Source organism: Pararge aegeria, chromosome 5 (genome assembly GCF_905163445.1).
Source record: "Pararge aegeria chromosome 5, ilParAegt1.1, whole genome shotgun sequence".
NCBI classification, from domain to species: domain Eukaryota; kingdom Metazoa; phylum Arthropoda; class Insecta; order Lepidoptera; family Nymphalidae; genus Pararge; species Pararge aegeria.
This window is the reverse complement of record NC_053184.1, coordinates 12,661,007-12,675,488: the sequence shown is the minus strand read 5'-3', so window position 1 is coordinate 12,675,488 and position 14,482 is coordinate 12,661,007. Positions and strand designations below refer to the sequence as shown.

General features: G+C 33.8%; 1 protein-coding gene across 1 annotated transcript in view; it reads right to left on the bottom strand.

The window, feature by feature from the left end:
• LOC120624039 (zeta-sarcoglycan-like) overlaps nt 1-8,459 on the bottom strand; it is a 44,727-nt gene extending 36,268 nt beyond the window's left edge. Inside the window, exon 1 of the mRNA XM_039890350.1 lies at nt 8,377-8,459. Coding sequence (XP_039746284.1) covers nt 8,377-8,459 — 83 coding nt within the window. The remainder of the gene's footprint in view (nt 1-8,376) is intronic.
• Nucleotides 8,460-14,482: the final 6,023 nt, after the last annotated feature.

Here is a 14,482-nt window from a genome sequence, read left to right as displayed (position 1 = left end):
CACAATAGAGGCAAGTGAAACCGTAGGCAGAACCAGTCTTAGCAACAACTGTATTGATTTACAGTATTGATCTGCATACCAGAATAGCGTTATAGTAAAATGAGTGGATTCAGTTAATTTACACGAAATCGCCGTAATTTACACTACACATCACGTAGCGCTCAGTACGGCTTGTTTGCGGAGTTACTATATGAAAGTACGCACTGTATAGTTAGGTAAAGTTGATTAGCCATTTACTCCTTGATTGTAAAACTATGCTATTCGTACTATTGGATAAGGAAATATTATTATCAAACATACGCTTCCTACCTGTTTCCTTTAGCCGGTCTTTTTAATCGGATACTAGAATTAATACTTGAACACATAAAGATGGTAAATTAACTAGTTACTCGTAATACAACTTTTTGAGCAATATTAATGTTGCATTTCACCTAAAAAGTCTTTCGTAATTTGAAAGTATTTTTTGCATACTTTTTTTTCTCCACTACAAGTTAGCCCTTGACTGCAATCTCACCGCGACATCGCACCAGAACACTAAATTGCTTAGCGGCACGTTTTTGTCTTTAGAGTGGTAACCAACCACGGCCAAAGCCGACCAGAGAAAATTCTGAATAAATAAATTCCCAAATTGCCCCTGCCAGGAATCGAACCCGTCACGGGTTAATTAAATTAAATTAACAGCATTCACCGTTGCGCCAAGGAGGTCCTAAAAACCTAGTACTATTTTTATATAGTAGTTTTGAATGCAGTAGATAAATATTCAACAACAACTACAATTATCTGCGAGCACCTTAAGTAATCAAGCGCAAGCTTCAATCATTTCCTTAGTTAACTATCCCAATCGTTAGCATCTATGAACCCCAATCGCAAATGACATGATGCGATTGCAGATGATACGATTTTCTTGCACAATCGCCTCTACGATCTTGGACTTGAATATGTTCGTAAACCACGAAAAGTACTGCTTGACTGCTCGAATTTATAGTTTTTTTAATGATTTTTGTATTTTTTATTAGATAAAACATCAGCAATTGACTCTTCCCTGATAAATTGTAAGTATTCGATGTATTCTAAGGTAGCGGCACGCTTAATTTCAAGGGATACTGTAATTGAACACACACCCATAATCGGAAGCTTTGTGGTATCGTACCGGAATGATAAGTCGCTTGGCGGCTAGTTTGTAGAAAGTTATTTATTAACCTAAATCCACTTTATATGTCTAGGTCATAAAAGACATTATTGTAACTGAATCAATGTTTGCGTGACTTTTCATAATTATCCCTGAAAGGTTTACAATTACTCGACGCCTTTCATTCAGGCTCCACAAAGAAAATTGTTGGCTTTACCAAAACTTTTCTTGAACTGTATTAGTTTAAAATTGATCGCTAATGTTGTTTATTTAACAATACAACCAAGTTAAATGAACTTTGCCTTCAATCAGCGTGTCTCTGAAAATAGCCCGGGTCTGCCTATTATAGTTTTAGTATAAGCCAAAGTTTAATTTCCCTCATAATCTCAATTTTATTTTTTAAATAAATAAATAAATATACTGCGACAATACACACTACGCTATCTAGCCCCAAAGTAAGTGAGTGTCATAGGCACTAAGATGACTGATGAATATTTTTATGAACAAAAAGCATTAATACTTATAATGTAAAGATAAACAACCGGACACTGAAAAAGTAATGTTTTCACTAACATTTTCCACCTTAGACGCAGAAAGGTGCGCCCACTGCGCCAATCCGCCGTCATTTAATTTTTTTTAAACTTAGAAGTATCTTTATATTTAATTGTTATTTCTGCGATGTTATTGCCAATTGCTTAAACGCAATTGTTATTAAACGCGATTTTTCTGTATCATGTTCAAGAGTGTATTCGAACAGCACATAAAATTTCCATAACTTATTTGCGTGGAGGTGCGTCGCCTCGTAAATCTCGCGACGAGGGGATTTCTGTTTGTGAAGTTTCTTTTTTATTTCCACTTTATCTGTAACCCGAAGGTCTGTGAATACTCCCGCGCAACTCGCAAGCCTGCTTAACTTCAATAAATCAATTTGTACGCTTACCCTTACTTATACACTCGGAGCGAAACAAGTTCAGAACGTGTTGCGACCGTCGAATGAAAATGTAATTTCTTCGCCACGAAATATTGTTCGCAATGTTGTCCTCGTCGTCTAGACGACAAGCTTTTACTGTTTTTGGATTCTTAAATGGACTGATTTCGATCTAATGTTTCATTTTGCCAGGGGTATTATAGTGGATAGAAATCTATCGTGTCTAGAGACAGTATCCAAAGATTCTCTTCATTTTACGCTACATACAATAGTAATTGTACTAGATTTTACATACTAAAATAAGCGTACCTGTAGAGTAGTTAGTATACCTACTCTTTATTTATATTTTTCATTCTTAATCTAAAAATTGAATGCCGTAAGCGGAAGCTATAAATCTTTAAGCCTTTTTGTAAACAGATACAAGTTTTAAATTTAATATCGTGAAAGCAACGTTTTTATCAGTACTACAAACAAACAAACTGCACTAAATGAAATTTGTTTTCCAATTATATTTGACTAGCATAAATATGAGCAACAAAAATATTGTTTATTGTTTATTTACTGAAAACGCTAATTAATTTAATATACTAGGCACGTAATTACAAAATAGTTTTCAAATTGCAGTCATAATAATAAAATAACCGCCGATACTAAATTTAATTATCTTTTGTTGTGTTTATTCGTTAATTTTATTCTGAGTTTGCAAAAACGGGTTGTGACACAGCACTGTAGCCGAGTTTTGAAGTATATCGGTACTAGTAACGTGTGTGGACGTGATTTAGTAATCTATGATCTTTTGGTTAATTATTGCACTAATAATAATATTAATATAGTTCTATATTAATATAATGAATGCGAAATTTGTTCTGTTTGTTTCGTGCACATATGACATACTATAGCTTAATAGAAAATAGGATTCCTAGTTTCCTGCAGGATTTTTAATAGGCTTTTGACTCAAATAAAAAGTCATCTTACAAAAAAGAATAATAATTACTTTAATTTAGCAAGTAACAAAAAAATATCTATAGTATCAGTAGCTTCGTAAATTGAAGATGTGCATGTGTTAACTAAAAATAAGCGACAAAGATTTTATTTGCCTATAAATTACCTGTGATTTATACGTGATTACAATAGTATACAAATAAAATCTTTTGCCTGACAGACCTACTTGAAATGTTGATGTGTTCTTTGAACCTGTGAATTTGAAGTAAAAAAAAAAACAACTGCATTGATAACCTCCTCCTTTTTAGAAAGTTGGTAATAAGATCATAAAACGCAGCAGGTGCGTTTGTTTTCTTGTATTTAATAATCAGTGTAGCGTCACGTCACGATTCGTCGCGTCAACTCGTTTCGTACAGGACGAAGCTTTGTGACATGTCCATTTTACGTCACAAAGTTAGATGTGCCTGTCGTTCTATTTTAAACACGATAACGCCAACTTTCCCGTTCTCGAAATGTGAATACCTTGTTGCGAAAATGTGACTAACGGAAACTGCACAAGTAACTCGGCTGTCCTACCTCGCACACTCTCCGCGCCACCCCACTGTAGAACCCCAAACAATTTATATTCAAATTTCCTTATAATCTACCGTTATTTTTATAGAGTTACATATTTTTTGTTTATAATATAATTTTGGAACTCTGTATCTATTTATTTATCCATATTAATATTCAAGCTACAGAGGTTTTGCCACTACGCGCTAACTCTGTAACTACCGTGAACTAAAAGTCGAATTTGAAAAATATTCTTTGAATGTATTACTATCTACTACGTACTACTATGTACTTTGGCCATGTATTTAACATAATGATCCATCCGAATAAAATAATTGATAATGTAACGAATATTTGAAAAAGGTTTTAAAAAATTTAGAATTATGTTAATAACCAACCAAACTTTGAGAAATTTATTTCTTTCTGAGCAATATAATATAGTGTGCTTTAATTTTTTTATAAATTCAATAAACTGTTATAACAGTTTAGTATTTTTTATGCTAGATTTTTACACAAACAACTAACTGATAAACGAATAAATGTGCAACCATCGAAAAGTTTATCTGTAATCAACTTCTCGAAGTTGTTTGTATGCTCCTATTTAACAACTTTTCTTTGTTTCTTGAGCTTTGCAACGGGCCGTAATGGTAAATTTATACTGTTGAATAAACAATGCAATCCGTACTTGCATAGATTAATAGTACGAATAAATCTTGTAGTTCACTCACAATATCGCGAATATATTTATGTAATTCATTCGTTTGCAAAGTTAGGAAGAGCTGCTAGCGCATTCAAATAAAAAAATATAAAAATTAAACAATTGATTTCTTTACGCTGGGCGATTTGTAATACATTATATTTATATTTAATGCCTTGGTTGTTTGTAATTTTAAGAAACCAAGAAACTTTTAGCAGACAAGATATGGTTATGTAATTTAAAATTTCAATTTCAATCATTTCTTGTCTGGTAAAAGGCATCACACACACTGCATGTGTCTCGCAAAAACTTGAAACTTTTCATTTCCTCTATTAAGAGTGGCTTCAACAATAGCAAAATTAGTAAAACCGCAAAGCGACATTCGAAAAATCTAAATTTTCTTACGAAAACATTATACTTATTAGTAATGTAAATTTCCCTCGCCACAAGTTGAAATATATTTTATCTTACCAAGTTAGATAGGAATATGCACTCGTAAATATGTATCTTGAACATGATTGGATGAATAAGAACTTGTAGAGAATAAAAAAAACTTACATTGAAAGATAACAAAAATAAAATGAGTTTAATTACTACGCAATATTAAAGCGGTGATAGCCCAGTGGGCAGGATATCGATTTCACTTCCAGAGGGCCAAGTTCGAATCCCAGCATGCACCGCTAACTTTTCTTAGTTACGTGCGTTTTAAGCAATCAAAATATAACTAGTTTCAACGGTGTAGGAAAACATCGTGAGGAAACCTGCATGCCTGAAAGTTCTCCATAATTTTCTCAAAAGGTGTGTCCACCAATCCGCACTGGGCCAGCGTAGCGGACTACGGCCTTAACCCCTTCGCATTGTGGGAGGAGACCCGTGCCCTGTAGTGGACCGGTAATGCGTTGATATGACGATCATGATGATGATGACATGTTTTTATAGATAGAAGATGGAAAAAACATACATAACATTATATTTTCTGTTTTAGGCCATTGATTTACGTAAAATGTGTGAACTTAAACTTTAGATATTTCATTAATCCCGGGTTTTTAAAAACAGAGAGAGAATGACGGACCGAAAGGCAAAGTGTAATTTAACCTTTAAAAATTTAATTGTGACCTTGCTTCATGCGGTCTATTACTGCAGCAGTATGTAGCATTCATGCCCATACAAAACTTGTAACTGCAACGACCCCCGTTGTCCAAATTGCACGTTAGGAATAACAACATGTTTTCAATTGTCAACCTACAACATGTTGAATCCTCAGAATAATTAAATAAAGCAGTATATATCTGGGCCCAACGCCTAGCCTAGGCACCATTCTTGAGATTTATGGTTTTGACGGCGGCAGTAGTTCCATTTTTCATGGTATGCGTGGCGTGACTTTACAACAAGTCATATATTGGATATCAGTTTCATCCATAACAATGTAATTAAATACAAATCGTACGCACCGAATGCCTCACTTTATGTTTTGTTATTAAAATTTTAAATAACACACTACCGTTATAAATTTACAAAATTAAGCAGCGAAACAAGAGTAAGAAACTCCCAGTTAACTTTCGGTTAAAATTAATGAAGATTACAAAATTCACGGCCATTGGGTTCCGCGTTTCAACGAACCTTTGACTTTAACTTGCTTGTTAGACTAAATTGAGAGAAATAATAGCTCCCATTTGTTTGGTTTAAATTAGCCCCTTCAATTAATTGATGCAGTTTATTTGAAATGCCTATTTGTTATACCAGTTTGTTAATTGAGTGATTGCAGTCCAACCGCAAACTATCATCATACCTAGACCGTAACAATTATTTTACTTATCGTTAATGAATTACTATATAAATAAACATGGTCTAAGGTTAATCATAACGATGAAAAAGATTTTTCTACACACATTTTTTAGACAGTAGTATGATATCGTGTGGTTTTGAGCTGCTCAAAATTCAAACATGGAACGAACTTGTATTTTTTATTTTGAAAAGCTAATTCATTTGAAAAAAGAACTCGATGTTCTATTTGCTCGGTCTAAGGTACGCTTGGACACAGGCTGATTTTGAGGAGATTTTTTTTGTTTTAGCTATGTACGAGTATATTTTAGATTTAGTACCATTGTTATATTTATTATCACATACTCACGCACCCACACACACACATGCACACACACACTTTTTGTTATTACCTTCTTAAGTTACAATTAAGGCTACTTAATAGTAATGTCTTAATTTCAATCTGTTCCGGGGGCGAGGGCTGGTTATCCTTAACACAGATAAAATCTAGCTAGGATTGCCAGTTTGTCAGCTCATTATATGTGCAATTTCGATAAAAGAAATAAACGATATTATTTTTATTATTATTAAAATCCCCCTGAAAATCAGCGAAGCAGCTTGATTTGTTTTCGTGCTGAGGCGGGGCCCTATTTGTCCACATGCTCACCATTGCACATGTCTGTCAGTTTAGGGCACACTTCACTGTGATATAGGAGTTGTGTTTGTCACGGAGTGCACACAGTGTGTCACGGTGCCGATATCATAGTGAGTGTATCTAAGCATTTATGTGGGCAAATCAATAAATTTTCTTTTTTTCTTATTTGCTCGATCTGTCAATATATAATGTGTTATATATCAATGAACATTTTGAACAATAACCGAACAATTAACTTGACAGCGGATACAAACAGCATTGGGAGACTCCGTCAACTATTTTTAGATAGTTTGCTGTATTTAAAAGGGGCAAAATTAAAGATGACCAACAAATCGGAGCCCCATAAACAACAGTAACTGAAAAAAATGTGTCAACAACTAAAATGTTGGTGTGGGAATACGAAGTGTGGAGGATCTGGTATCCCTCGATTCCTCTCAGCACGGGAAAAACAGACTTGGGTTAATCGCGAATCGTCATCAAGACGCGCTTCATTACTGGTTACGAAACATGGATCTATCAATATTATCCAGAAAATAAAAGACAAGCATCAGTATGTGCCCACTTAGTCTACTTAGTTACTGATAAAACTGCAAAGACCGCGAAGGCTAGATTTTTTCGCCGAGCAGACTTTTGTCGACGGCAATGCTGAAAAACGGTAGGTCAGTTAATACTGAATGGTATATTATAGTTGCATTTCCGAAAGCTTGTTAAACTACTTGTACGAGAGAAAAAACCAAAGGCGGGCTTGGGGGATTCATGCTGCATCACGTTAACGGACTCCATTAGAAAAATTAAGCATGTAAAAAAGCGTTTATAGAGGAATCTGGTGTAGAAAACTCACACACCCTACGGCCCTGACTAAGCTTTCTGGGGTTTTTTTGGTCTCACGAGCGCTGAAAATGCGGTGCTCGACAACAAAATCACTCCGGTGTCACTCTGAGATCAGACTGATTTTTAAAGTTGGTTTAGATAAATGGAAGAATAATTCAAGCACTACACCTTGAATAAATTTTATCTATGTTAAACATTATTGAGTGACTTTCGTACTTCTCCTGCTTCTTTTGACTTTTAATAGACTCTCTATTTTAGATAGTAACCAAGTAAGTTTGATCATTATAGAGTTAAGTACACGTTGGGATTATTTCAAAGGAAGCAAAAGGGGGAGCTTAAGCTTTCAGTACAGCTTTCGGTAGCTCGGAGCGCAAGTAATTGCCTGATTTTGTAACACCTTAAGATAACCTGGCTAATCTGATCACAGACTTACATATTCTTGCTAATGGCATTCAGTCCAGAATGAAGTTTCTTTTTTCAAAATTGTATATAAGCTATTAATGCCAATTATATAGAACCTCACAGATTAAATAAGATATACAACACACTCGCACACACATACACCCACGATCAAACGTCTTCCTGGCATAATCTTGGTTGTGGCTCTTGGAAGTAGTATTTCTGGATACAAAAACACAGAAGTTGACCTTTGAACATAATATCGCAACGTCGAATCATACCATTATTTTAAAAGTTTTGTTTATTATTTTCTTTGTTTCGTGTCTATTTTTATTTATTTTTATTTCTGCATTGTAATTAGATAAAAGTTTATCAATTTATTTACAAAACAGGGCATTACGGATAATTAAGATGCCTGAAAAATTTAATCTGTAATCAGTAACATAATCTCAATCTATGATATCCTTATAGCTAGCACTCACTTTCTTCCCTTGTGGTCGGTGTAAACGATGTGATTTCTTGCAGTCGGTGTTTGTCTGCTTCGGCCTAAGGAGTTAGTATCCATCACGTTGCTTAACTTGTATTCTAAAACTTTGAGACGCTGTTTAAATTAAAACTCTTGCGCGATGGTAGGTATATCTTCACATACAATAGAGTGCCAATCATCTTGTTTTTCCGTTGTTTTGTAATAAAAAGCCATCCATAACACTGAAAGATTATAAATATATCTGTACGGTTATATATTTCTTCCTTTTCAAAAAAAATTAAGTATATGTCTTGATACAAATTTATACTTTTTAAATTTATTATTTTAAGAAGAATACTGTATTTGAAGAATATTAACTGCAATCTACAGTACAGGGCATAGTTTTTTATAGTTTTACATGTTACATTATCAAGTATAGATACAAAAAGAGAATTGCTAGTGCTAGAGTTTAAAGAGGATTGCTAATAAAATCCTTGCAAGATGCACTGAAGTCTTGAAAATTAGAATACATCATTGTTAGTAACTTAGATAGTATAAAGAACATTTTGAAAATATCTGTGTTTCAAAGTGACCACGGAATTATGCGCCAGTTGCCGCTCCGACACGTTTAACAACTTCAGATGGCCGGCTTGTTAGAGCTCACTATTCTCCCGACATTGTACACACAGTTTCGGCTTCTTAGCTGTGAAAGTTTCACTAACTGTTGATTTTCATCGTTAGTTTTGTGCTGGTTGTTAGCGATAATATTTAGTTAAAAAACTTTCTTACCCTAAATTCTGGACAATCTGTATATATTTGTACATATTTTAAATGCACAACATGCATATATTTTAAATACTGTGATGTCTTAAAATCAAAGATAATTGCGTGATTGAATGTAAATGTTTAAGACTCAAATTGAAAATAGGATATACTACACTTCAGGCAATCCATTTAAACTGTAACCTATTTTTAGGTATTATACATATTTTATAAATAAAATAGGTAAAGACGATTTTCTCTAGCATCCATTTAATATATTATATTATATATATTAAATTGATGATCGTTAATTGTACATAGAGTTATACATAATAACATATTTACGCTGATAGTAGGCGGGGCTAAGGTTCGAGGCGGGCTTATTTGGATTCGACAAGGAGGTGGAGTGGAGGTCGTTGTTTATCAGTAGTCACCTTACATAAGAGCTATGACTTCCTCGTGGATTTAGAGGCAAACATATTTTTTAATTAATTTCCTTGGAAATGAAAGAATAATGAGTTTCTTGAATCGCTTTAGAACATATATTAATACAATAATATTTTACTTAATACATATTTAGTAAATTAATTCTGCAAATAAATAAAGCAATCAGTCTATCTCGTTTGTAGGATATGTAAGTTATGGGAAACTTAAAATATTGTCTAAATTTACCTAAGCTAAGAAATGTTATTGTGAAAATCAACGATTGAATTTTGATTCTCAAAGGAATGGGTTGATTTAAATATTTCGCAGGCGTGAAAATGTTTTCTCATTCCATAAATTATATTTTGCAAGACAGTGTACAAATGGGCTTTAATTAACTTGGGGAATGCCGAGGAAACGGCAAATATGCGGAGATCCCGCTCGCCGCGCCACCCGCCTCGCTAACTACGATTTACATTCACTCGCGTTTACTTATTATGAGAGACATTAACACAATCCCCTTTTAATTTAAAGAAAAAATAAATTTATAAATCATGGGAGAAAACGTGACTCTAATTTTAATAAAATATTGTTCATTTACATTATTAATTAATTTCAACAACACTTATTTATATTGCATATTTATATTACAACCGAAGGCAACCTCTTTAAAACTCTATCCTGATTTTAATTTTTAATTAGTTTTTTTATGTATGCCGCATTATGAGGAAATTAAATACAATTCCTACCTCGCTTTTTATTCACCTTTTACAATAAATTACTAAAATGTAGCTCGGTTTGATAGAAACAGCACTGCTTATAAGCTACGCTGACGCTGTGCTACGAACTACGCCGCGTCTACGAAATAAGTTGCGATCGCGCTACGCTTACGGACCGAGTAACTGATCCGAACTGCATGAGGGCTCGCAGCCGACTGAGCACTTCGCTCCTTGCCATACTATTATCCTGTCTGTTTTAAACCACAACGAAAAATAAACCCTATTCCACCTACATTGAGTTTAATTTACATTAAATATAGCTATGAAAATGACAGTGGATGGAAACACGGATAATGGTTACGAAAATGTAAGTCTTCGTACGATAACAGAATGACTGCTTTAGAACTGAGGGATCATGTTGTGTTCCGAACTTTGGTTAGATGATGAATCACTGTAAAAACTTTGTGTTTCAGAGCAGAAGGTTCAATTTTCAGGTAATGTTTGTTAAGGGAGGCGGTCGTAAGGCCTAAGGGGTGGTGCGTACACCGCGCGCATGCGTCTTACATCAACATTTCTTAAACTTTCAAGTAAGTATGACGTTGAAACTAATTAAAGCTTTTAGAATACGGTCTTTGTAGCTGTCGGACATCGAACACGCTGTTTGTGATATAGTAATCATATTATCAGTTAGAAGAACTAATACTTTTTAAAAATACGGTGATAGCCTAGTGGTCAGAAATGCGGCCCAGTTTTCGGGGGGGGGGGGGGACTTCAATCCAAAGCACGCACCTCGAACTTTTCGGAATTAAATCCGTTTCAACCAATAAAATGTCACTTGCTTTAGCGGTAAAGTAAAGTGTCGTGAGAAAACTAGCATGGAAAACGTTAAAGTCTACCAATCTTCATTTTGCCAGCGTGATTCAGTGTGGCCCAAAATCTACTAATCCTGAGAGAAGTCCCGCACCCTGTAATGTGCGTGCTATGGACTGTTAATGACGATAAAATTATTAAACTTGCAGAAATTTTGTAACCATAATATTATAAAAAAAAAAAATTAGAAGAATACACACAGGACGGTACGTATCCAATGCTTAATCTTTTAGCGGAATTTTTATATGCGGTTTAAAACCAATTATGAGCCACACGTCATGGGGATTCAAAAAACATACTTGATTTTTACGTACGTAAGTCGAGCATTCGTTTTTCGTTTATTTGCAAACAAAAGTTTAAATAAAATAAGAACTTATTTGATTTAGGATCGGCTTCAAGCCTGTTAATAAATGTGTGTGTGTAAACAGTCGACTTACAAGAAATGGTCATAAATTAGTGACATCTGCATATCGTCTGCGAAAGGTGCAGAAGTCATTTGTGGGATTGAGTATACGCTTTTATAATATGATTCCTAAGGTAATTTTGGACCTACCAATCCATAAGTTTAAAGAATGTGTTAAAACACATTTATTACAGCGAGGTTATTATACAATTGATGAGTTTCTTAATGACAAGGTTGCTTGGAAGCATCCGGCTCCGCTTTCATCTCTCACAAGATAGAAAAATGAATGTTAAAATATAAAATGTAAATTTTTGATGTTGGAAAAGAGCAACTGCTGAGTTTCTTGCCGGCTTCTTCTCGGTAGAATCTGCCTTCCGAACCGGTGGTAGAGTCACTACACACGGACAGACTTGACGTTTCAAAAGTGCTTGTATTAGGCCTACTTGAAATAAATGAATTTTAAATTTTGGATTTTTTTGAATTTTGTGTATGATAAAATATCATTTAATACTAGTACTAGGTAAGCCTGCATTATGAACACAACTGGAACAGATAGTTCTAGTTGTGTTTTAAGAAAAAAAAACGTGTAATAAATTTTTGTCAATTTAGGTAGGGAGGCCTTTGATATATGATCTTATTTAAACTAATGGACTATTATTCTTCTGATTGAAGTAATAATTAAACCCAAATTAAATGACATAAAAATAAAACAAAGAACTCTCGGTTAAAGTCTGTTGGTCATATATTACACATTAATCTTTTCTTTAATATTTTCTTTTTAAACTACTACCACTTCGGCAGGGGTCATATGTCATAGAGAAAAAGTGGCGAAAGAAACTCCAGAGCAACCCTTCTTTTTAAATATCACATTTACAATATTTCATTTTAATTATTACTTACACACTTTATTTTTATAACACATATTTTATCGTATGAAAAGTAATTAAATAATATAGTAATTGTGCAAAGCACTAAACGCACTTGTGCGTGACGGTGTCAGTAACCCACTTGTAGGACCAACTGTTTGCTGGCAAAACAGAGACTGCCCTTTTTTGACAAGGCACACTAATTTTATACTTATCGATATCACGTGGTTTACTAATACCCATTTCCTGAAAGCTTTACTTTTAAAATATAGTGACACAATTGTATAGTGACAATTTTGTGTGCAAATATTAATACTTTATGTATAATAACATCATTGTTTAAATACTTTAACAACAATGGTTTTATATTAATTTCATTTACTTTAACTATTATTTTTAAAATATAATTAGCAATAGTATAATGATAGTTGTGTATTAACCACGGTATAGTGACACCTTTATTAATTCTTCAACTACAGTGTCTTCATCGTATATTGACCAATATCAATGGTCCGTATATTTCATGTCAGGATATTAATATTAACTTGAAATATACTTTTACAATAAATCATAATTAAATATTATAATTATCAAGTTGTTACTTTCATTATATTCTAGCAGGTGCAATATTTGTAGCGTATAATTTTATATGCTTCATAGTAAACCTTTTTTTATTGAAAAACATTTACTTAATGTGCTTTGAATATCTATTGTTTATCTTATTATCACACTCTATTGAAAAAAGAAGCTCAGACTTTAATATTATAGCCTGCGCTTAGATAAAAAAATCATATTTATACTGGTACTTGCTGATCGTCTCATCTTTGTCTGCGTATTTTCCAGCTATGCCTATGCCGAAAAAAAGATCAGAAAGCAAGCTATAGAAAAAAATCCAAGCCTCCAATGTTTTTTATACTATCATGATATTATAAAAAAAAACATTAGAAGAGTACGGGCGAATAGTTATTTATAAAAAATATTTGAAGCGGAAGCGCTGATAGCCTTGTGGTTAGGGTTTCGGCTCCAGATTCAAGGGGAGTTATGTGCGTTTTTAATTTGAACAACTAAAATATCACATGCTTTAGGAAACTAAAATATCACATTCAATGCGAAGGAAAACATGTTGAGGAAACATGCATGCCTGAGAGTGAAAAATTTAACATTTTAGTATAGGTACCAATTACACTTCTTCAGCGGTCAATATGTTCATTCTGATAGAAGACCAGTAGACGGACCGGAATAATGATGGATGATGGTAATATCATATTTGAATTAATATTTTGATGATGACGATTATGATGAAAGTACAAAGGCACTTCTTAGAAATTATTGTAGGACTTCTAAATCAGAAACTTGCATAATCAGAAAACGAAACCGACATCATAACTAATGAATCGAGGTATTCAAATGCAGGATCGCGGGCGCGCGGCACTCGCCCTCCGTGTGCCTATGTAACTTTCAATATGAGCTTTGTTACCGCTTTGTTCTGCCATTTCTTGTGTCACTGCATTGAATCTATCGGCTGCCTTCCTTTGTGCACGGAATATTGCTCGTCTTTTGTCGAAATGAACGTTACCCCCCGCGAGTTGTTTCAGCGAAGAATTTCGCGATTGCAAAGTAATATTTTCCCCTTAAGAATTTCGATGTGTTTCTTTCATGTCGAAGATGACTTTACCCCCAGATTATATTGTGTTCGGAAATGTAATCCTAAGTTTTTTACGATATCCATGCCTCTTCAAACTTTTTTCCGTAATAATATATTTTCTTTTAAATATTTCACTTTATTTGTTTCGTTTCATTTTAGAACTAAATTTAATCTGCCCAGTATTATTTACTACTTTGTAACCGTAGATAATAAATAGCTTATGAATATACCACATAATACTATGATAGTATCATATAAACACTTTTAAATTTAGACTTAGAGAAGCAGCACTCATTTTTTCGCCCTGTGCATATTTAAATTATTTTTTATTTAGCTTGTTGGATATTTCTTTTTTTTTAATTTCCCTACAAGCTAGCCCTCGACTGCAATCTCACTAAGTGGTAAGTGATGATGCAGTCCAAGATGAAAGCGGG